Below are 25,102 nucleotides of genomic sequence, written 5' to 3'. Positions count from 1 at the left end.
CTGATCCTTTATTTACACAATGAGCGGCGCACTGGGTGACCCTTTTTACCCCCGGCGCCCCTAATCCACGACCCAGTTAGATTTTTATGCGGAAAATGTCAAGAAAATGTTTGTTCCAAAATTCGCATTATCCACGGAAAATTGCAACTTTTCAGCGGGCAAGGGTTCAGCACTTACCCACTACCCCTTACCCTATAGCCTCTAACCCTTAACCTTACCCCTTTGCAGTCTCATGATAGAGGATTTCAATTTCGCATTCAGTTCGCTTCATTTGCGCTCGAAAGTAATTTGGGTGACCCCTCTCACTTTTGGGTTAAATTTTACACATTTTCGAAAAACTGTCCAATCGGGCAACCCTTTATAGTCTATCCAAGGTTTCCATGTGCAACAATGCAGCGCATTGTAAACTCTAATGAAATTTATGTCGTTTACTTTGACAACTTTTGGGGGCACCACTCGCTTCGCACGCGTCTGCATTTCACATTTTCCATTCGACAAGCAGCTGCCACAATTCCGGGATATGTACATATGTAGGGTCCAAATGGTTTTTAAAACCGAAAACCCAAACTACCCGTGCCGCAAACACGCATACTCGTACAATCGAGTATATCCAGCAGTATCTTACGCTTTTTTATGGATCTCGTTTACCTATTCGATATCGATACTATTGGCGCACGCGTCTGTGTTTGCCCGCGGCTTAGGGTTTTCCCGGGGTGTTGGCGATAAGGAAAATGCCGGGGTTTTGGTGTAAAATGTGCTCGGCTTTTTTTTGTGTCAAAAACTGACTCTATGTGGTGTGTGTGATTTGGGGTCGAGATCGGGGTTTTTAAATCAAGACACGCGTCGCCGGCAAATTTGTAATGTCCTCCCATGCTGGCCACTACTCGAGGGCCTACTGTTGCAATGTCAGGGATTCATCGGTGATTATAGGGATAGTTAATTTTATATTATTAATGGAATATGTCCTATAAGGAAGAAATGTGGCAACATTTGAAGAAGAAGGTCACTAAAAATGGTGTCAATTAATCAATCTCTCCTCAATCAGCTCCTTAAAAAACTTTGTATTTTAAAATATGAATTAGATAGTTATACTAGTTATTCCAAGTTTTACAAGTTACACTAAGTTATAGAATTAGAGTAAGTTACGAGTATAAAAAACCAACGCCCGATTGAAAAAAGGCTCAACTGGATTTGAAGGAATTATTACCGGCACTTATCTTATCAATGGCTCTGCAGTTATTAATGTACGATTTCGGCCACTCCTTGACCACTTTTTGCCCTTCTGTTGCCAAACATTTTGCGAGATAAAAGTATAAAAGTCGGTGGCTTTTTGGTTCCTTATTTTTTTGCCAGCCTTTTTTACTTGAATAATGCAAACCCCGGCACGGATACGCTTACAAAGTCTGACCAACACACTGACCGCAATTTCCCCGCGCTTTTCTTTGGCCTTTCCATTTCCACTTCCATTTCCCTTAAGCAGCTTACGCACTCAGCAAGCGGTTGTGTGTGTGTGTGTGTTTGTGTGTGTGTGTGTGCGTGTGATAGTGCATAAAATTTATTGGCGCTTTGGGGGGAGGCGGGAAAACTGGACTTTCCGTGGCGGAAGGGAAGGGGGACTCCACTTTCACTTCAGTCTGCCAATGGCAGTTTTCCTCGTTGTGGACAAGGCTTTTATAATTTTATGCCATTTCTTTCAATATTTACTTTGCTATTATGTTTTTGTAATGAGTTCGAGTTGTTGTTGTCAACAGGATAACAGCAACAACAGCAAGGACAGCTACAACAACGAGACGCTTGTTACAGGATGGCGTTGAAATTGGAAAAATTGTATCAATAGATGGTTGTCTGCGTATGTGTGTGTATCGGTCGTGGTGTGGGTGAGCCTCATTGCCATGGAAAATTTCGGCTGGCACATAAATTAATTAATTTTGTTTTTGCCTCTTTTTTGTTTGCTGTGTCCCGTGATTGGGGGGTTGGGGAATGTGGGGTAGTGGGCCTATCGAAATTTTGTTTAATGCGTAGTCCATAAAATTGAACTACACTTGAAAAAATTGCTGGATATAAAGTCCAAATAATAATTTGAAGATCTTAGGATCATAGATCTACCTTTTAATAATTTTTTCGAATTTTTCTCTATCGGAAATTGTAAATATTTATGCTACTAAATTCCAATATTGATTTACATACAATGTGTTTATATAATTGTGTGAAATTTGTTGTACTGGAAATAATATCCATTAATTTTCTGTGCATACTTGTCCAGTTCCTCCTTAGCCCATCTCGTGGTTCTTTTCCGTAGTTGGCAAAGTCTAAAGTTACGTTCGTCTCTATTGATTTTCCATAATGAGGCTTATATCGTCCCAACTCCCCTGGCGGAGCCATCGAATTTCATTGCAAAATCACTGCAGGGAAAGTGATGGCCAAGGAGGGGGCTGCGCGGCGGCTTGTGGGTGGTGGGGGGCGGTCAGGAATAAGAATTCCTGGCTGTCATGGTTGATTGCCAGAGAAACAGACACACTCCCATCCACACACACATACATATGCGAGCGGTGCAATTTTATTGTCATCATTTATATATACATAAAGTGGGACATCGCTATAAAGTTTTCTTCCCCGCGTCATATTTTACTACTTGTTTAAATGTTTTTTATGGGATTTTGTTGGTAGTAGTAACAAACTTGTTAGAAAATAAAAAATTTCACATTAGTTTAGTGTTTTAGTTTCTTCAAACTGTAGTCGAGTTCGGTGATATAGTAGTAACTTTCACTGTACTTTCTTCGGCATTTTTTGCTCTCTCACAAGGACGAAGCTGGATGTTCGTATTGTTTTTGTAGCTGTCAGGTCAATCCTGACATTATGATTTCTACTCCATCAGCAGCAAGCTGATAGTTACCCATCAGAACATCAGCAACCCCCCCCCCCCCCCACGGAATAGCGGGGCTGCTACCGTTGATAGATTTTTCAATTTATTATCAGCTTGTTAGTCGTCTTACCTCATTTTTTCTTATACTGCAAATTAGGGATGGTGGGACATGGCAAGTCGCTTAATATTTATTGCTATAAATAATTTCGCCAGTTTTATGCGGCTCAACTTTAATTTGCAAAGCGATAAATATCAAATGGGCCCCCAACCAGAGCCAAATTCCACTCCCTCTACCAAATTCCGGAATCCAGATTCCGTGAACAGCCGTAAAATGAAAGTGAAAAGAAAAGTGGAAAAGTAGCCGCAGCAACAACTGCAAAAAGTGCTGAACGCAGACAAAGTACAAATTGCCCACAGAAATACAAAAACGATGCCAACAGAAGCAGGAGGCTGGTGTGGGGATGGGAGGGGAGGGCAGGAGAAGGAAGAAAGTTCAATTTACTACTTTTCACTTTAGCATACATTCCACCCACCCAAGAGCACACACACACACACTCGCTCGCAGGAATTCAAAGGACACCCTCGTTTCGGGTGGCCAGCTGGAAATCGGAGAAGCCCGAGAAGCCAAAAGCCTCAGCATCCCACACATGCTTATAGAATTTCCCAAAACTCCTCCGCACCCTGCCCAATTTTCCCGCAACCTTATCATTGCTGCGGCACTCCCCCCAAAAAAAAAACTTTGCCTTTTGCGTTAAATTTTTCTTTTTATTTTGGAATTGCGTTCGATAGTCTCGCACACAAATAGAGGTACATGTATGTACATATGTATATGTTTGTATATACATATATATATATATGAGGTACACACCCACACACACACACACACGAGCATGTAATTTTCTTTTAAGGTCAAGCTGAAATGAAATACAAAAAACTTTCTTTTCTTTCGTTTGATGAAAATTACAATTTTCGTCTTACTTTTCTCTCAACTTTCATGCCAAAAGGAAGAAATTGTTTGCCCTCTTGTTGCTTCCGTTCGTCCGCTCGTCCTTTGCTGATGTCCTTTCCCCCCTCGTAACCATACAAATACGCACACATACACGCACGACGAGTATGTGAGTGAGCTGGTGTCCCTTCTCCTGGCAAGTTTTATTCCTCATCAACGCCCGTTCAACCTATTCCCCCTTCCGCAGCCAACCTAAAACTGAAACTCAAACTCAAGCCGGAGACTTCGAGTCCTGGCAGTCCTTTCTGGAACTCACGCACATGCCAGTGAGGCTGTGTGTATCCAATTGAAAGGACAAGGAACAGGACGAGCCGAGCAGTCTCAAAACGCAACCGAAACTGAAATAAATCCGTGTTTCGGGTACGTTTCGATGCTTTACTTTCTACTTTCTTTGGCTTCACTTGACTGCAAATGAGAAATGATTAAAGGGATGCAGCCTTTTGGCGACGTTCGATAAGAGATCTGGATCTATAATGGGGGGTTGTAGCGTCGCATGTGCCACGAATTTTGATTGGACCGGGAATTACCCAATGAACGCATTAAGATTTAATTTATGATCATTAACAGGTATTATTAGATGTGGCATAAATGTCACTTTTGTCAATTAGTGTGGTAGCAATATCATGATTTTAAATTATCAAGCCTTGAAGACTTCTAATCCTTTGGAGAACGGATCAAATGGAATAACATTTGAATAATGTTTACCACAAATTATAAACCCATTGAAGTAAATACAAGAAAATGAAAAACGACTTCCACACCCACTCGTTTTGGTTTAGCATATTATGTAAAAAATCCTTGTTAAAAATGCTAAATACCTTTGATAACGTATGCAAAGAAAAGCCATTCTAATTTCGTTCGCGTTCTGAAAAGTCATTAGGGTAACCTACTGCCAGCCCTACCCCCCGGTACCCCTGACCGCTCGCCTCTGGTGCGTGTCCTTTTGCGTCATTTATTTAAATTGCCGCATTTCCAGGACTAATGTGCATATGCCAGGACAAAACAAATGAAAAACCCACCCCATCTCCCCTCGCTCCCGCCATCCGGCGTCTTAATATACATTTGGAAAATGAGAAAACGAAATAACAAATACTTACCCCCACTCCGAAAGGCCCGAAAAATCCATAAGTTAAATTATTAAAGTTTGTAGCTGTTGTTGTTCACCCAAAATTTGGGGGTTTTTGTCACATTCCAAGGACTCAGGATTCCAAGCGGTCAATGAAATGAAGTCCCATAAAAGCAAATGGATGACGGGATTCGTAACGAATATAAAGTGTCCTTTCGCTTATAAAGTGTCCTTCAATTTAGTGACCAACTTAAACTAAACTTACTTAAGTAAGTTTTAGTCGAAATATTTAATAATTAATTTATCTATTTCTTGAATCGAAAGGTTTTGCTAAACTTTGCTCAAAATCGACATGCTCTTCTACTACCAATTCGAGGGTACTAAAAACAGAAAGCGTTTTTATATGGCATATGGTGACAACAAAAATTGTTGTTTGCGCCTGGCGCCGCCTAAACAATTTAATTGAGAGTTGAAATTACTCGTAAATATGTACGGCTACCCGTACATTCACATGTGGAGTAAGTGGAGGAAGTCCTTGTGTTGGCCCTAACTGGTGTTCAATGAGTATTTCAGGCCTATAATTTGTGGGTCTGCGTGTGAAGCTCTGTCAAATCGATTAAAAACTAATTTCCACACACAAAGCCATTCAAAAAACGACGAAAACTATAATTTAATGGTCGAATTTTGGAACTTTTGGTCTCGTTGATGGATGGGTGCCATCCAAAATGCATTAGGAAGAAGGGGTAGTTGATCCAAGCGTTATATTCAAATTAAATTTTTATTTCTAAGCTTGTTACATATACATTTTATTGTGTTTATGAATTATATGTAACAATGCCTACAAGCCGCACAACTGTACCCAAAAGTTATCCAACTTATGTAGCACTATTCGTTTATAATACTCACCAGAACTTATTCCATTGACGAAAACTATGTGAAAAGTGTTCTGCCCTCTTCTGCATCGAAATTATGAACAAGTTTGTTTCCTCGCCTTTTCGGCAACAGGAAGTTGGGACAAAGGACAACAGAACGACAGGACAAGGGAACCATGGAGCTGTCAGGAACACGCGTCAGACGCCCATCTTCATTCCCCGATCGGAATTGATTTCGTCGCATTCTTTTCAAAAATTATTGATAAGACATTTCCACGGGCATTGTGTTCGCCCATTACAGCTACAGTTACAGTAGCTCCTGCCAGTGAGTGTCCCCATGTAATACAAATATTGACATACTTTGATTTCGCAATGCTCGGGGTAGCAACCAGTGAATGGAAGTAACTTTTCCGGTTCTCTGGGGATGCAGATGCACAGAGAATAATTCTACTAGAGTAGTTAAAATATTAAAATTATTTTAATAATATTAACAATGGCTAAAAAGGAATTTTAGATTATTGAAAAGAGTGTTTGTTTGAGCCATCAAAAAATAACATTCGAGGATTTAAGGAAGAAACTATTTCGTCTGAGTGCTATGCGCTCATCCCTGTCTCCTTTGGAAATATTGAAAAGCTGAAAGGAAATGTCAGAGCTCGGAAAAGTTGAAAATTTCCCGTGTTTTCCGGGCACACCGAGGGGTTGTGTGGTGGACTTGGGCGGGATTTCCGTCTCGAGAGTCGGAAAATCAGCTTAGGCAACTCCCTCGTCGACTTTCAATGGGAATCACTGGGCGACCTAAGCACTTTTTAAGCCCGAGATGATGACACTTGTACCTGAGTGCGTTTTTGGCTCTGGAAAGTCGGACTAAAGAAGTCACAGGAAAGTCAAGTGGAACCCTCGTGAAGAGAATAACACGCTTTTTAAATTTATTTATATGTATTTGTATATATATTCAATATAATCAATTTAAAACACATACAATTTTGATAAATGCTCACTTACAATGAAATGAAAAATGTTCGGTTCTCCACCGTTTTTGATTCTTTGCTCTTTTACATTTCAGATTTCACATATAATATAAATTATTTTGTTCAATTTTTCCGTCATATCATCTTTAAGTTACTCACACTTAGTTTTACATAATAACAAAGTAAAATTGTTTAGGTTTAAATAATATATATATATATATGTATATATCGATATATAAGTGTATATATCTCATACATTTGCCAATTGCTAAATAAATGTTATTCTTTTGGGTTTCGTTTTATATTAAATTTAAATTTAATTTTGTTTGATTTTTTGCTCGTGGCTTTTGATTTGCGCTCTCACGTCTTTGTGTTACATTTATCTCCATTTTCTTCTCTCTTCTTCCAACTTCAACATCAATTAATTAATAATTTCTCAATGCATTTTGCTGCTTTGACTTAAGCCTACAACTAAAATATTTATAAAGAAAGTAATTTTTTGATTTTCGATTTTTGCTTTTGTTTTCTTGCTTAGCGCTACTAAAATTGTATTTTTGATTTTCTTGTGGTTTTTGCAAACTGACCCTACCGAAGGTCATACAAAATTTTGATTTATGCTCAAGGTACGTTGCAAGTTGTTTTTGAGTTTCGTGTTGTAAAATTTATTTAGCTTTAGATTAAGAAAACATATCCTTGTCGTTTTGTAATTTGTGCGCTCTGTCGAGTGGTGGTTGCAGTCATGCCGAAATCAAAGGAAATAAAAATAATGTTTTTCCAAAATTGCCAAAATCCCGAGGCCAGCGGAAACAAAGAATTTGCATGGGGTGGCTGCCAAATCACCCTTGGCACTTGCCATTTTTTTTTCTTTTCATTCCATTTTTATATAAATCGCAATTTTTCCAGTTCACTTTTAAACATGCAAATAGCGGCGGACACCCTTAAATCGATGCAAATGCACCATGGGGTAGCGCTGCATTTGGTCATTTGCACCATTGTGCGCGCCCTTAAAAATTCTTGGCAGCAGATTTTCCCAAATTGCCATAAAAATTCAATAGAACCCATTTCGGGGAAAATCGTGGAAATATATTTATGAATTTGCCTACCATCCCCTGGCCAAAACGAGGGGGTTGCTGCTCGAGTCAATCTTTAATTGCACGGCAGTCGGAAAAGTATCGGATATCTGGACGTAATCAATGAGATGAAATTTGCATGGACACGTGACAAATAATTAACTGCCAAAACGGGCGAGATTCCCCGCCCGGAGGGGGGTGGTTGCATTAAATCAATAACCATGGCAATATCGATTTTGATTCCGGCTTAGGAACTTTATTCTTCATTTTTTTTTTTTTTTTGAAAACTCAAACTCAAACTGCAGCTGCTGACCCGACCCTCCAAACTTGACCCTCACATGGCCATGCTGGGTTTTTGTTATCGTAGCTTCGGTTTTTTTTTTTCCAACGGAATATAGCCATTCAAACGGATGTATTTTTTAATGCAAACATTCTAATCGGGGGGTTGGTCAAGTCCTGACCCAAAGCCGGAAACAGTTTCACTTATTATGTTTTCTTTTTTTTATGAGGGTGCTGTTTTCGGTTGCATTCGAAAGGAAAGAGAAAGAGGCAGCTGCTTGTGAGTTTTTTAAAATGATTAAACAAGTCGCAGATAGGCTCTCAAGCCATTGTTGACAAATTGAATCAAATGGCAATTTAATAATTGAAGACGCCAAGGCGTTGGACCAGCATATAACACCCCGAGAAATGAAGGTCCCCCATGGGAACGTTTTCAAAAAAAAAAAAAATAAAACAAATCGAAACAAAGGAAAGGGTCTTCCCCTATCGGCGACAACTTCGCAGGCGATAAGTTGAAGATACAGATTTTTTAAGACCTTGAACTCGAGGCTGGCACACTTCAATCGGGGTTAAAAGTACATAAATGCGATGGCTTACAAATTGGGAAATCAGAAATCAACATGGAAATCATAAAGGAAACTCAAGTTTAACAAATATAAATTGCATGACATTTATTCGATACATATATACACAGTTAAAGTAAGACATAAGAACTAAGGAATAAGTGAAATGTAAAATAAAATTACGATCTATATATATTTGTAGTTTTATGTAAAATTTCATTTCGTTTTTGAAGTTCAAAAATTTTTTTTTTGTTGTTGTGGACTCGGCGAAGTATTTGCTAAAAGGCACGCAGCATTTTAAAAAACACACGTTTTTAAAAGAGGAAATTTTGAATATAGCAAATAGTTCTTCGCCGATCCCAATTCTTCTCGGAGCGATCAACTCATTTTGGGCAACTCTTCTCGCCAAAGAACAAATTCTTAAACACTAAAAAATAATACCCGAAAATCGTCGCCCAAAACTGAAGAGTTGATGGATCTGTTTTGGCTTCCTGTTTTACATTTAAAACTATTTTTATCTTATTCGTTTGACTAGAATGGTTTGGTTTTCGTTTGTTTATGCGACTAGTTTTTGTCTTTGGAATGTTTTAACTTAGAATGGATAAGTAAATCATAGGTTATATATTGTGAACTGTGAATAAAGTAAGGTGTAATTCTGTTTGAGGTAAAGTCACTACACGAAATTAGATTTAGCTTGAAGGGTTTCGTATGGTATCGTAGATTTTCTTTATAAATTCATTTTATTTAAATTATTGTTTTCAAGTCCGTCTGAGGTAGCATTCTTGTTATCTTTTTAACGTTTCATAATATATTTAATTTATTATTATGTTAATATTTACTTGCGTATGCTTTTGGTTTTTGGTTTCTCTAAATATGTTTGTATAAAAAAGTACTAATGGTCATTGTACTTTTGCCCTGAGTTGTTTTAATGTTCTTAATTTTTACCATCTGGCATTAGGTTTTCTCTTCATCTATCTGACTACCCAAAATCTGAACTATCATGGTGTTAGCTTTAACAACTTTATATGTACACGTTGTGCGCTGGAATTATGTATTAGTGAAGACATTTCCTCGGATATAACTTGGTTCAGATGCGGTTAATATTAGAGTGTGTTCTAGAGGATATTTAAAGGAAGTGAAGATCTCCAGGGCCGTCGTTTAAAAACATCCTAAAAGTGTAGTCTTCGCTATATAGATTTTGATTTTGATTTTGAGCAATTTGTTTGTGCTGAAGCTTTACCATAGCATTTTTAATACGCCACATATATGCCATATATATATATATATATATATATATGTTTCGATCCCTGCGACCGATTAGTCCTAATCTAAGCACGACAAAACCCACCTCATATCTAGTTGAGAAATGTATAATTGTAATTTTGATTTTATGCTGCTACTACGATATATAATCCTTCTAAGTGGTATATATGGTACTTTTTTCAATGGATCCATCCCTCCACTTTTCGCCTACCCCTCGCCTAATCTATGTACGTATTTAGATTCCTCTGACCATCTCTTCTCAATTACTGCAACTCGATTGCGATAGATTACTATTACGCATAGGAACTTTGATAGTTAATCACTAGAGATATATGTATGTTATAGGTTGCGGTATGTTATGGTTTATGCTTTGTCATGCGTCTATCAAAATATATGCTATATATATTTATCATATTTTGATGATTAGCACAGTGCTGCCAGCTGAAACGGACTTGTTCTTCTTTGTTATATAGGCTGTAGATTTGATCAGTGCCATGTTGGACATGGTCAACTTTTGGGCTCGATTTCGGGCTTAGATATTGATCGATTGTTGTGTTATGGATTTTGTATATTTAAGATTAATAATGAGCTCAACTAATATGCGCACTCAGTCTTTTGTAGTTCCACTATTTTGTCTTGTTCAAGTTCCTAACTTCGTTTGCTTAACTATTTAGTGGGGAGATTTGGGAGTCCCTGGGATCGGAACACTCAAGGATTTCCTGTATTCTTCAAAATGTTTAAAGTATTATGCATACCTACGAGTTAAAGACAGAAATTGATTCGAAAGAAGAAAAGTTTTCTCTAGAGTATCCCAATCCCGTGACTTTGTGGGGCTTCTTTGGTTTCTATGGCTTGAACTTACGCTGGCAACACTATACCTGTTGCATGTGGCACCTTTAGGCCGGTGTGAGCCGGAAGCTGAGCGTGGCCGACTCCGAGGCCCGGACTCGGACGGGCAGGTAAACCAGGGCAGGTGCGAACTGCATCTCGGAGTCCTGGTCGGCAGGCTGCAGGTGGAAGGCCTGCATCTGATATGCTTCCTCTGCCCCATCCGGTTGGGCATAGCTGGCCGGCTTGCCAATGCCGTTGGCCAATTCCCCGCAGCCCTCGAAGGGCGAGGTGGCCGCGGATCGGTGGCCACCAGTTGCACTGCCCAATCCATTTGGCGTCGTTGGGGGCTTTGAGGTGGATCGACGGCGTTGAATCTTGGGTGAAGTTGAGCTGGTTGCTTTGGGGGAGGAGGCGGGAGGAGATCCGGCCCCAGTTGAGGGGGAACGAGATGCCACCTTGGGCGCTGAGGTGCTGAGATTGGTGGGCTCCAGTGGAGGCTCTGTTTCTTCGGATTTAGCAGGAGGAGGTGCCACCATCGATTTGCTGGACTTGCTGCGTGATTTACCCGAACTTCTGGAGGGTTGTGGTGGCGGCGTCTCCATGGGCAACTCTAGGCCCTCGCCTCCGTTGTTGAGCAGAGCATGCGATCGCTCATGGATGAACAAGAAGGCGTAGTAGGGCGTGCTGAAGGGACACAGTGAGCACTGGTACTCCTTGAACCGGGCCGACTGCTCGCCAAACATTCCAGGCAATGGAAGTGGTGGCATCTTAGGAATCTGCTGCTGTTGCATTTGGCCAAAGATATGCTGGGCATTAAGGTTTTGCAGGGCCTGGGCGAGATTGGGAGCGGTATTTCCGGCTCCGGCACCCGCTGCTCCTGGGTTACTGCCACTTCCGTTGGGAATCTTGAGCGTGGGACTGTTCGGCTTGCTGCGCGTCGAGGATTGGGTGGTGTCCATTTCCCGGAGGCGTTCTACTCCGGCGGTTCCGTGTTCGTTCATCAGATGGGATCGCAGCCACTTAAAGCTGCGGAATTGGCGAGAGCAGAGTGGGCACACCTCATGGGCCGAGTTGGATGAACTGCCGCCACTCCCCTCCACTGTGGGTGGTGAGACATTGAGGTCCTGATCCTGCTGCGCTTGCGATGGCTGTGATGCTGCTACGGCGGCGGCTGCATCCGCTTTGACTCCATTCTGACCTCGCGGCTGTGGCAGTGGAGATCCCTCCTCGATAATGCCATGGGTGTTGTGTTTGTGCACCCGCAAGAAGTACTTGCTGCATAGCTCCTTGTTGCATATGTTGCACACAACGCCACCGATCTGGGCGCCATTCTCGATCTCGATGCCGTGCATCCGCTGCATGTGCGTCTTCATGAAGTACTTGTTGCATAGCTCCTTGTTGCAAATCTCACAGTAGCTGCTCGTGGGTGTTAGGGTATAAGGTGGGCGATTTGCAGCAGGAGCGACTGGGGTTCCGGGTCCGCCCGCTGACGGCGCCACTGGGCGTTCGGGTGTGAAGAAACCCTCGCGCAGGGGACTTCCGCTCAGTCCTCCGTTTCTGCCCAAGTGCACCTCGGCGATATGTTGCTTGAATTCCTGGGGTGTGGCGAAATCACGATCGCACTGCTGGCAGCGCAGATCACAACCTGGCGGGGATCTGGCTCCTGGCGCCGGCGGAGTTTGCGGATTTCCCTGGCCATGGTACAAACTGGCCATGGGATGCGGGGCCTGCTGGTCGGGCAGTGGAATCGGTATGGGCATGGGCATTTGCATCTGACCAGCATGTTCGGTCATCAAATGAGCCCTCAAAGTATACTGATTCTCCTGCTCCTGGCCACAAAGATGACAGGGTAGCGGGCGCTTGCCATTGATGTCGTTCAGTTGCTGCAACATGGACTGCAACTTCTGAAGATTCTGCAAGCCCACCACCGAACCATTCAGCTTATCCTCGTCGTATCCCTCCGGCGGTGTCTGTCCCTGTTCCAACTTGATCCTCTTACTGGGCTGCTCTGAATCCGTTTCCACCTCCGGTTCGCGCTCCTGCTCCTGCTGATCCATGGTGGCTGCTGCTGCCTTGGCCAGCATCAGATTGAGTGGCATGAAGGGCCAAGCACTGGCCATCTGGGCTTCATCCTTGCTGCCTGGCTGTGGTGCCACGTCTTCGGGTGGCACAAACAGACCGTGGCGCTTCCACTTGTGAGTGCGTAGGAAGTATCGATTGGCATACTCCCGGCAGCACAGCTCGCAGAAGAAGTCGGGAAACTGGACGCCCAGGCGACGTAGCTTATCGGGATTGAAGTTGGAGTCTTTCGCCTGTTGCTGCAGATGGGAGGGTAACTTCCGGGGCGGTGGCACAAAGCTCAGCTCCTCCTGCTCCAGGGTGAAGTCCTCGCGGAAACCCTCGGGCAACTGATAGGGCTTGATCTCCGCATCTTGTGACATTTCCTGCTTTATAGTTGGCTGCGATGGCTCGTTGGGACTTCCCCGATGCGATTGCGATTGCATGGGTGTCTGGGAGTTGGGTGAAACTTGGGCAGCTGCTTGTGCCTCGTGCTGCTTGGCCCGATGGCGACGCATGGCGAATATGTTGGTGAAGCGCTTGGAACAGATGTCGCAGTGCACCGAGGCCACGGGATTCGATGCTCCGCCAGCTGGTGTGGGATCCTGTTTCGCCACCTGAGCATCTCGCTGCAGCTGGAACATTTGACTCATGGAACTCATACTGGGATTGGGGTGACCACTGGTATTGTTGTTACTACTGGTGATGTTATTGTTGTTATTATTGTGGTGACTGGAGGTGTTGCTGGAGCTCGATTCGCCAACGGGATCAAAGATGCCATGCTTGTTGGCCTTGTGCGTCTTGAGGAAGTACTTGTTGCAGAACTCCTTGTTGCACAGCTCACAGTAGGCCTCGGGATTGAAGATCCGCAATGGAGGGCGGTTGAGACCATCCACTCCTGGAAACCCGGACATGCCGAGCAGTGGCAGGTAGCCAGCTGGTCCCAAGGCTGCCTCCGGTGGAAAGGGAAAAGCAGGTGGCATTTGTGGACCATGTGGATGATGCTGCGCCTGCATGGCCTGGAACCAGTGCTCCTGCTCCCGTTCCAAGTCCTTGCCATGACCATTGGTAAGGTCGTGCTGCATATTTTGCTCCTGTTGCGGACTGGGAATGTCGGCACGCTCCAGCTTCACCTTGATGGAGGCCAGAAAGTCTGAGGGATCCTGATCACCGGACCTTTCCTCGCCGTGATCCTGCAACATGTGGAGGCTCAACTTGAACTCGGTCTCGAAACTCTCGCCGCACTGCTTGCAGTAAGTGTGGTATGGATTCTCGCGCTGCTTGCTGGATTCTGATATGTCTGCCATGGCTTCCGTTTCCGCTTCCATTTCCTCTCCCGCTTCCGGCGGCTCCTCCTCTTGCTTCCTCTGCTGCAGCATCTCGAAGGTCTCCTTTAGCTGCTCAATCGACTTGGGAAGGAACATCTTCGACAACTTGTCCTCGTAGTCCACGGTGGAGGAGTCTGCTTTCTTTTGACCCACTTCACCAGTGGGTTCCCCACTTAAATTGAGCGCCTCTAAGCGGCTGGGATTGTGCTGCTTGCGTCGCTTCTTGGCCGCATCACTTAGGGCCTCCAGTATCTGCAGCTGCATGGCTGCCGCCATGGTGGCCATGTTGGCATCGCCCACCTCCTCCTCTGCATCCACATCTTTGCGTCCATCTTCTGCCTCCTCCAATTGGTCCGCCTCATTCGCTCCGCTTCCCGCTGGCTTCGGGTCCAGTTCCAGCTCCATTGCCGGCACCAAATGGTCGGCGGGTGAAGTGCTTTCCACTCCTCCTGCTCCTGTTGCTCCTCTGGTTGTGGCTGACGTGGCTGTGGGTGTTGCTCCTGCGGCTTCATGTGGATTGTTGCTGTTGCTGCCGCTGGTGTGGTTGTTCCTGTTCGTGTTGAGTGTCGATGAGTTGGAGACGTCGGAGAGAGCAGTGTCCTCGCTGCTCAGATCTGGCGGTGGGGTGGCATATATGGATGCAGCCATTTTGGATGATATTACTGCGGGGCGGGGGAAGAAAGACGGAAAGGGAGAAACATTGTAGTGGAGAACTTTTTAATTGAAGTCGAAGCCATGCTAGCGGGCGGTCTTTTCGATAAGGAATGGGATAAGGGTTATTCATGTGCATGTATGTATATGTAGTCATATAGTTACCATATGCGATAGATTAAGATAAACTTCAATAACGCAAAAAAACACATTTTAAAGAAATTAAACAATTAAAGTCTTAAGTCTTAAGCCCACTCACACTGTTTTCTGAATGGTAAGGAACGTGATTTATTTTTCATAGGCAATAAATATTAATAGTTAGACCAAATGTAATAATCTTTTTAACAATAGGGAATAGTATGGTTATGGTAATCCACTTATTCACAAGTCTTTTTCCTCTTTTCCAGTGTACACAACGAATAGACTGAGGCTTAGATCGCATTATTTTTGCAAAGGGAAAAACGTAAAAGGAACGCAGAATATTTGGCCAAGGATTCCATTCAATTTTAGTTTGGCTTCAACTGAATGCCACTCAAATATTTCTCCTGCACACACACACACACACATTCGCATAAGCCCGCACACACACACACGCAGAATATTTGTGTCTCATTTCCGTATGCGCTTAATTTCATTTTTCTGCTTCTGTCCGCCTTCTGCTGCCTCTGCTCCATAATCATTATTCCCACCCATCGTGCCCTACCGCCCACCTCATCCCAACACACTATTTTGCTGTGGCTACACTTTTTCATTTTTGTGCAAATTCTATGAAAAATTTTTCCATTATATATATATACATATGTATGTATAGCATACACATAGGGGGAAGGAAACTTTTTCCTTTTTGTTTGTTTACTATGAGCCCCAGCTGCCACCCACTAACACACATACACACAACCCCATTGTGGCGCACACGAAAATTTATACAAAGTCATCCGATTTAAGGAATACAAATTTTGCTTATTTTCTTGTGTGCGAGTGGGTGTGCTTGTGTGCCGCACACAGAAAACACAGACACACACACACACACAGCGATTTGCCACCCACTTTTCGCCCCCCGGCCAACACCATCACTTGAGTCAAGCATAAAACTTATAAAAATTTTCTTCAACATGACTTGGTAAAATAAATTTGATTCTCAAGAAAAGCAAAAAGGAAAATAGGAAGGAAGAGATGGAAAAGTGAGGAGGAAAGGGGGGGAATGCCTGGCAACAGGGAGGCAAAAATAGGCGGAGATACACAGGGAGAAAAGTTTATGGGAGGCCAAATGAAATAATCATTAACATTTGTTCTAATGGATTATTGTGCATTTTCCAATACAAAACATAAATATGCATAAAATTAAAAGAAAGGATAACATGTTATATAAGCCAAATAAGCCTTCTATAAATAAATTATTGAATAGCATAATAATAATATTGTTTCAATTGTATAATTGTATAAGTACATATTGAATTGGCCTGAATTTCTTTCCGTGCAGGGAAAAAAATTTCGAAATAAACCGAAAATTCTTTTTCCTATTTGAGCTGAGGCAGAAAGGAGAAACCCCAAGGAGGCGCAGTCAAAGGGTAGGGGGAAATAAGTTTGATGGGCTGGTGGGGGTGGCGGGCAGAGAGCAGGAAAAAGAAAGAAAAATATTCTCAACTATGCTGCAGACATAAATTAAGTTTCCATGGTTGGAAATTGGTTCTCCAGCTACATGTTGTCGTTGTAGTTGTAGTTGTTGTTGACTTTGCTTTTATACAATTTCTTCAGGCCGAAACCACCGACCCCATACCCCGATCCCTTTTAACCCCCCATGACCCCGGACCAGCCACTTTGAGGAGTTAAGCAAAAATGCCTGCCAGGATGTGCGCATTTCTCTTCAGTATCTTTGTGGGCTTGTGTGTGTGCGCGTGTGTGGGTGTGCGAGTGCTGCTTGTGTTTCGACTGGGATTTTTATAAAGCCTAAGGTAGTTTGATGTTATTTTATTTGATTTTTTCCGCCTGCCTTACCGCCTTATATCCATCTCATCGTGCCAGGAGGAGGATGCCCGAGAAAAATGTTCGAAATGAAAATGCCAACAGAGTGTAAACAAAACCATATACTCCTCGACTAGGTATTTATATATATATATATGTTGAGAATGGGTGTGTGTGCACTGTATGTTTTGAGACTTCGCAAGAGATGCGGCTAATTTAGCAAACCAACATATCAACCTAGTTTTGGATGCGGGGCTGGAGGACTCGGAACACAATCTTGACACTGGCCAAGGGAAACCCAATAACTTTGGATTGGTTTTGGTCCTGGCAAGGATATTTGATGGAATTTCAGAAGTAATTCTAGGTAGAGACGGCACTTTGAAAGCCTAAAGGACACAGCAAAATCTTTGAACTTTTAAAAAAAAATTTTCAAAATAATTGATTTGAATAACTAAAAATTTTCAAATAAATTTTCTGATTTTCCAAGTCAGTTTCCAATAAGATTTTGAACACAGCCAATTAATAATATAATTACTTTCTATTAAAAAACAATTCCCTCATAAACAGATTTACACTTATGGGATCACTTAACACTATCTTTTCAATAACACATCACAATATTATATTATATATCCACCTACTCATTAAGTGCGTTTTTTTTAAGTGTCGCGATCCGAAGGACTGAATCGTTGGACTTTCTTATTGTCTCTGTGATGAAAGTTCAACGAACATTTTCAAAAACTATTTTCTCGATCGGTGATCTCTAGATGCTCTCGTTATATTCGCGCGGCGCAAGTCGGTGTTGCGCATGCGCACTTTTTATTTTTATTTTTTTATTTAAATCTTTGGCGTGTGTCGGGATCGTGTCCTGCCAAGTGGCTTGCTCGTTGTCAACTGCCGCATGACGCAGCGGAATAACAAAAATATCGGCTATCAATTGCCAGTTGCCGGTTGAAAATCAAAACAGCAAATAGCAATGATACTAAAATCCCGGCGACACACACAAGCCTAACCCTCCATATCGCTTAATACCGCGAGCACACACACACACACACACACACACACATATGCACATTGTGGGCCCCTACCCATATCACGGAAAAAACCTCAATAAAACACCCCAAAATATCAAAAATCATAGAATTTCCCTTAAAAAAATCCATAGAGCGACAACTGAGCAGCGCTGCCCGGAAAACCATTATTGCTCCGCCCCTTTTCGTTTTCTTTTTCCCTCCTCTCTTTTTTTTTTTTAAATTTTCAGTAACCACCACAACTACAACTACAACTACGACTACAATAGAAAGGGACGGCGACACACGAATGAGCAACAACCGCGCAACTTGGAAGGTTTTCCCTCGATATTATTGTTGTCGTGCCAATTTATCATTGTTCGATAGGATTTTCAATTTGTTTTTCCTACTGCAGAAGTTCGTGTGCCACCATCGTTGTTATTGGTGTTCCGGCAGTTATATTTTTGTTATTTTAATTTATGCGCTCCCAATGAAAAGAGTCGCATTTTCTTTTGGTTTCTTTCAAGTTCCTGTCACAAAGGCTGAAACTTCTTGACTTGAGTAGTCAGGAATCGAATAAATATTTTCCGAAAGGGTTTTGGGGGTTGCTCAATGTCCTCTAATGCTGAAATTGGCTAATTGAAGGGCTTCTGCGGACTAAAAAGGGATCAGAATCCACACCCAGGTAACCAGTTTCATGTTAAATGCCTTTTAGGGATAACTGTCAAAGGACCTTTGTAATTGTCTTTTAATAACATGATTACCTAAATGTATTGTAGGGAACTCTTTGGAAAGGCACTTTATTTGAAGAATAAGATTCTGACAATCCTATGACAAAAGATATTTTTGGATCTAAACCAAAAAGGAATATGAAACAATTTTTTTCGAAAAGAAAACCAAGGAAATTAAAGTTGGTTAAGGGGTGATTTACATGTATTGTCATTTTTATTTTACAAGATATGGGTATTGAAGTCAAACGACGTTTAATTGATTTCGATTTATATGTTTTAATTCATGATTAATTTAAATTGAGTTGAAAAAAAAATCACCTCCATTTGAACTATTTATAATTATGATATTATCACTATTGAAAATACAACCTTTGTTGTGATTTTTTTTTAGTGGTTGGTAATTAATTAAGCATTTTGAATAATTTATAACAAGCCTCGTAAATACATAAGTGCATATACATAAAAGTAGTATTTCTGTATCAAGAATAAAACAGAAACATACAAATAAATAAATTGATGATCACGTCAGAGCTGAACCGAATCTCTAAAGGGAATAACATTTGTATCAGTGAAAATCTGAGTCACACTCTATCCCCAGAGATACGGCGAGTGATTGTTTGCGTTGCCCAATTGACGGATTGACTTACAGATACTTGTGTTTCGAAGGACATGCCTGCTGCAAGTGCATGTGTGTGCGTGTGGGCCCAACCTTGGCCACCCCTTTTTTCATTTTCCCCCGTTCTTTTGGCACTCGGCATTCAACACACATCAGAGGCCGAAAAAGTGAAAGTAACTTGCCCCGATGCCCCAAACGTCCTGCGGCGTTCTTCGGGATCTGCGCCTGCGCGATGAAGGTGACTCTCTTTTTTTTTGGAGCAGCCGGCCATATGTGTACGAGTGTGGATGGAAAATCGCCGGTTGAACGAACCAGGCTCGCAAAATGGTCGAGCAGCAACAGTCGGTACGGAGCAGTGGGCAACTCATTGGTCGGCAGCTGAATCGAATCGGATCGGATCGGACCCCCGAATGACCCACCCGGCCACCCACTCGGTCTGGTCTGCATTGACCTGCTCGACGCCGTGGTCGTGGTCAAGGTTTTTCCACCGACTTTCACTCTCACACATGTCCACTGTGACGTTGTCGGTGCCGGCACTTTCACTTTCGCCGTCACTCGGCTGAAATCACTCGCACGCACGTACCGCCCGAAAAGAGGGGCTTCCTCTTTTTCGTAGGCGCATGTCCTTGCAGTGGGCGGAATGTAAACAAACCACAAATGTTGCGGTCAAGTCGTTATAAACCGAAATGCAATTGCCTTTGCATTATTAAGCCAAGCAATGCAAGTTGTTTAACTACCTCTTATGGAAGCCTATTAAACTAATTATGCCCCTAATGAGGATAGTCTGGTAATATTCTTGAAATGTCATTTCAACTATTGTTTAGTTAATAAGGTGGGTACATGGGTTTGGGTTCAATTAATTGTGAGCTTATGTAACCATAAGGTTTATGTGAAGTTTTGGAATGGGAACCTCAACCTCATCACCATTTTTCTTTTATATGCACTCAATAACTTTGGTTGTAGACCACTTAACGTCTTACATGTATGCTCTTAAGTACTTTAACAATAGGAACTATACATATATATATAGATATATATATATACATGTATATATAGATATGTATATATTTTTTAATATATCTGCTGTTCTTTAAGCCAAGAAATGGGCTAGCTACCCACCCAGGTCGTTAGACACCATAATGGTAATTATTAAATTTAAATTCAAACTGGACCCAACCCACTTCGCACCCTTTGCATAGCGTGTCCTGACGAAATGTCGCTTATGATTGATACGCCCTTTGTGCCCATATGCCACACTAACGCCTTCAAAAGCAGATCCTGACAGGACACCCCCACCCAATTGCGGTGTGTGGACTGCAATTAATATTTCTGATGAAAATCAAATTGAAATTATGCGTGGACTCTAAAATGTAAATGGAAATGGGAATTATAACGAGTCGCGGGACTGGGAAATCAACCCTCTGCACGAGGGTAATGATCTTTGTTAGTTGTTCTGCTAGTGCGGGGGAGGAATATTTCGGAGGGGACGGGTTTTGGTGTCGCCTTTCCGCGGGAAATGTGTGCGACAAATTAGTTTGCTTCAAAGGCACCATGTACGTGAAATTTTGCTCGAGTATTTTATGTGGTTAGACTGGCATTACTTTTATGTCCCTTTAATTACAACTCATTGGTTCCAATTAGTTTTTGAAAATTCAAATTTTCATGGAAAGAATCAAAGGATGTGTTAAAGACCCCCTAAATTTTATATCCATTTCAAGTAACAATCGATTAATCATGATTGCACAAGAACGTTGATGTAATTAGAATTAAATACTGGAGTAATCTAAGTAAGGTAATGACCATAACTAAGAGAAGTAGAAACGAAAACCTCCTCAATTCTTCCGAATTCGTAATCACATGAAATGTTCGAAGTGAGAAGTGTGTCGAAACAATTTCCCAGAATTCCTACTTCTTTGACGTATCAACAGAAATCTTGTGCACAAAGCCCTAAGCTAAACGACAGGAAAAAAAAACGGAAAAACATTGGCAGTTTCTAGGTGCTCAGCTCATTAGTAAGAAATCTCATTAGAAACCAATGAACGCGAAGGAAAAGCAAACAAACATGAATTTATGGGGTGCGAGGTGGAAAACCGTGTAATGAGAGGCTTCGAAGGCCTCAAAATCGTTCACCGTTTGATATTTTTCCATCAATTTCACTTTCACATCTCCATGGCGCATGGGCCACCAAGTGAAAAATTAATTTCCCCCAACCATTTTCATTTCCTACACACACATACACACGCTCATACAACCTATTTTCCGACCAACCGAAAAGCGAAAAGCCAACAAAAACTATTTCCATCTCTGTCCGACACTGAAACTTTTTTCTATCAAATATTACTTTGTACAATAAACTAAATGCGTGTGTGTGTGTGTGCGTTCCACCCCCTTGCTCATGTGTGCGTTTGTGTGTGATAAAATAAAAATACGAAAAATATGAAAAAACGAGGAAAATTAATAATGAAACTCAAACACAGAGACAAGGACAAATGCTGTGCACACAAACCAGTCCAAGTGCGTATGTGTGGGTGGAATATGGGGAAAGAGGAGAGAGGAGAGGGGATAGGGGTTATAATAGTCATGTTTATAATAAGGCAAGTGTTTTCCTTGGCTCTAATGAGACTGATACTGTATTCCTTATCATCTGCCCTATCGGCATGATGATGAACATTTTGCAAAAGCCACCCCCATAAGTATGCTGCAAAATATTTTGTAAGAAAAATCTATCGTCCGAGAACTTTTCACCAAAAAAAAAAAGAAGAATACAAAAGCAGAAAAATTCCATAAATTCTAGCTTCTGTCTCAAACACACTCGCACACACACACACATAGTTCGTGGGGGATGGGGAGAAGTTTGCAATTTTATCAGAAATACACACACCCACACAGGCAGGGGAAAACCGAACCACCCCGCCGCCTCCTTTTTGGCCCACGAAGCGAGTTTATGAAACCATCAAATTATTTTCTTTTCCATTTCTGACACTCAAAAGAAACGGCAAATATACAGAGGGAGGGATGAATGTGGGGTGGGGTGGAGTGGGTGGATTGGGTGGATTGGGTGGTGTGGTGTGGGTGCTCTTCGGAGAAAGCGAGAAATGAAGGAAAAAAGGGAGAAAAAATTATTATTTTCCAGTTACAGTCGGCTTGGTCTCCATGGTGGCCCTGGCACATCCTTTACATTATTTTCCTGCTGCTGCTCAAAGTTTTTGCCATGTGGCCCCACCCGCTCTCCGCCGCCCTTAACCCATAATGCCTGCGGGTTACATTTCGCCCACTCTGTGTGTGTGTGTGGGTGGCTTGTTGGGTGTGTGTGTGTGTGTGCAGCTACTTCGTCTTATTCGAGTACGAAATTTTTATGAGAAAATGCCTGGTTGTGAGTGTGCTCGTGTGTGTGTGTGAGTTACTGGGCTGTATATCAAAATATTTAAAAGCAAATATAATATTGGGGAGGTGGATTGCCCTAAGTCTGTGTGTGTGTGTGTGTCGGTTTGTTCGCCAAGCTGGAATTCGGGCAAAAGGCGTAATAGAAAAACACTTAAGCCAACCCCCATCCTTCGAGCCCTGCGAAATAACAAAATGTAAAAAAATCATTTATACAATACATACAGATGTATACAAGTATATACTTATATTAATAATGAGCCGCAGCGCCAGCGCAAAGAGAAAATGAGAAAAAAAAGAAATATATTCGCTTTGCGAGTGTGTGTCTGTGTGGAATTTATTGATTTTCAGCGAATAAATATTGCTGGAGGAGCACATGGCAAGTGACTTAATATCAGTCGGCTGGATATTTACAACAGACACATGCAAAACACAAAACATATATCAATAGATATATCTTCGTATTGATTTGGTCTGCTGACGTCGCTGTTTGCTATCGTTGAAATTTTTATATTTTTATTGTCAGTCGCATTAAAAATACTTAATCTCCGACGGCCCAGTTATTGCCGCTGCCATGTCATAAAAAGTGGGTGGTAACCGGGTGGGCATTTTAATCATGTCCATATCGAAAATTTTACTTTATCGCAGACCAGAGCCGGGGGCATATTATTATTATTCTCGTCTCTGCTTTTACGTTATTAGCACCCGTAAGGGGACCTCGTGGCGTATGCTCGATGTGCGATAAAACCGTGAGCTAATGAGACTTTTTAATAAATTGTCCCATTCCGGCTGGCCTCGTTTTTAGTACAATTTTCATTATTAATAAAACTTTATGACACCTATATCAGGCATCGTGCACTTTTGTTTCATAAAAAGAGAGAGACCAGCGAACACCACACGCACACACACGCACACACAAGTACGCCATTTATTATTCCAATTAAATTTACCAACTTCGTTGGACATTGTCTCTGTGTGTGTGAGTTCGTAATTGTATCCATCAAAAAATCGCATTTATCATTTGTGTTCTAGCTTTTTGAACACAAAGTAGTACATATTGGTGCATATAAGGAAAACCTTAACGCACATTCTCATTAAAAACTGGTTTGTCAATATAGCATACTTATTGGAAACTGTGTACAGTAAATCAACGCCCGTGGCCTATGAAAATTTAAAAATAATAAACATAAATTTAAAGTAAGCCCTGATTTTGAAAACCTTTAGTTATATTATTGAATCGTTGGGATAAGCAATTACTTTAAGAGTAAATAATATCCGACCATAAGCCTATAATCTTAATAAATATGAAATTCAATATATGTTAAATGTAAAAAAGCAAATATCTGAGAAGTATTTCACTTATATTACTATACTATTTATAAATGAAATCCGAATGAAATAATTCGTATGAAGTCATTATATGTGTTCTATACATACATGCATATGAAGAGGTATAGTTAAGGGGAAAATGATAAAAATGCAGTCTTTTAGTTTCCATATATCTTTGTAATGAAATGTTTTTAGATTTATTATCATTTATGTGGTAATTTGGAACTGGAAATTAACGTTGACTGCACACATGGTATGTAGGGGGGGATTTTAAGCGTTCGGAAGCATTAAGCAAACACATTTTTAATTTGCCAATTCGAAATAATTTTGATTTGTATTTCTTTTAAGCCAATTGTAATTTTTTAAATTTTTAGGTGACCAATGCAAGCGGGCATAGTTCAATAATCTTATATCCGGTACATGGATTATGTTGGGTTACAGTTTTCGTAGCTCGGACTCACAATGTCTCCGGCCAGAGAGAGCATCTTTAATCCTAAGTGTAACGTTTTGCGATAATATGCGCGCATCGAAAGAAAACTCCTTGAATAAGGCATGTTTGGGCTAGTATCAAAATTTTAAATTATTTAATACTTAATTAGTTTGTTAGAGCTTAAAGCACTTATCGGGTTTTTTTAGCACAGCGTTTATGGTTATAAAAATACAAAATAAGCTTGGTTATCCTTGATTTAATATGTTTGTGTTGCCACCACTTTTTGATTGTTATTGGCTTACAAATCCTCGGGTTTTGTCACTTATTTCAAACACTTTGGACACAGTAAATCGGCAGATTGCTATTTTCATTTGTTTGGCTTTCATTTGCTTCTCATGGATTTGGTTTGATTTTGTTGCAGCTGGAAACTTACAGAACTTGTACGGGGCGTTACACTTATTTTATCATGCCGACAAGTCCAAAACGACGCTGTGGTAGCCACCCGCGGCTACTTCTGCACCACGTACGCGTTTTCTGTAGACTGATTCGGCTTTTCGGTTTTCCCAATTGCCAGCCTGCCGCCAAAGGATGCAGTCACCCACACCCGCGCACTCGAAAGAGAGCGAGAGCCCGCGAGAGAAACCACCCCCAGAGCCAACCCCAACCTCCAGCGGGCAACGCTCTGTTGCTATTTTGTTTACTTCTCGCCGCGGGGGCGTTCTACGGACTAAAAGGAGAGACACCCAAACGGTCTAGTAGGGGAGAGGGTGGTAGAGCTTGGCAAAACATGTGCTAGTCTTATCCACTAACTACGTACATTATTTG

General features: G+C 41.7%; 1 protein-coding gene and 1 long non-coding RNA gene across 4 annotated transcripts; both read right to left on the bottom strand.

Annotated features, from left to right (window-relative positions):
* Nucleotides 1-3,725: 3,725 nt before the first annotated feature.
* Nucleotides 3,726-4,113, bottom strand: lncRNA:CR44565 (long non-coding RNA:CR44565). Its single transcript, NR_124969.1, has 2 exons — nucleotides 3,842-4,113; nucleotides 3,726-3,777 (listed from the first exon to the last, which is right to left on the bottom strand). It is a non-coding gene; the product is annotated as a long non-coding RNA:CR44565 (long non-coding RNA).
* Nucleotides 4,114-6,760: 2,647 nt separating this feature from the next.
* Nucleotides 6,761-24,821, bottom strand: CG18265 (uncharacterized protein). Of its 3 annotated transcripts, none has more exons than NM_001275055.2 (2): nucleotides 24,711-24,821; nucleotides 6,761-14,829 (listed from the first exon to the last, which is right to left on the bottom strand). In NM_001275055.2, the coding sequence occupies exon 2, from the start codon at nucleotides 14,813-14,815 to the stop codon at nucleotides 10,847-10,849; it is 3,969 nt and encodes a 1,322-aa protein (NP_001261984.1). In that variant the 5' UTR covers nucleotides 14,816-14,829; nucleotides 24,711-24,821; the 3' UTR covers nucleotides 6,761-10,846. The 3 variants fall into 3 exon arrangements, with proteins under 3 accessions (NP_001261984.1, NP_648982.1, NP_001261985.1); NM_140725.2 differs by having other exon boundaries at nucleotides 8,939-14,829; nucleotides 24,309-24,821; NM_001275056.1 differs by lacking the exon at nucleotides 24,711-24,821 and adding an exon at nucleotides 17,422-17,673 and having other exon boundaries at nucleotides 8,939-14,829.
* Nucleotides 24,822-25,102: the final 281 nt, after the last annotated feature.

This window comes from Drosophila melanogaster, chromosome 3L (assembly GCF_000001215.4).
Source record: "Drosophila melanogaster chromosome 3L".
NCBI lineage: Eukaryota > Metazoa > Arthropoda > Insecta > Diptera > Drosophilidae > Drosophila > Drosophila melanogaster.
This window is presented reverse-complemented; position numbering and strand designations above follow the sequence as displayed.

Excerpts from the sequence above, each read along its gene's own strand:
- CG18265 (NM_001275055.2), bottom strand. The coding sequence starts at position 14,815 with ATGGCTGCATCCATATATGCCACCCCACCGCCAGATCTGAGCAGCGAG.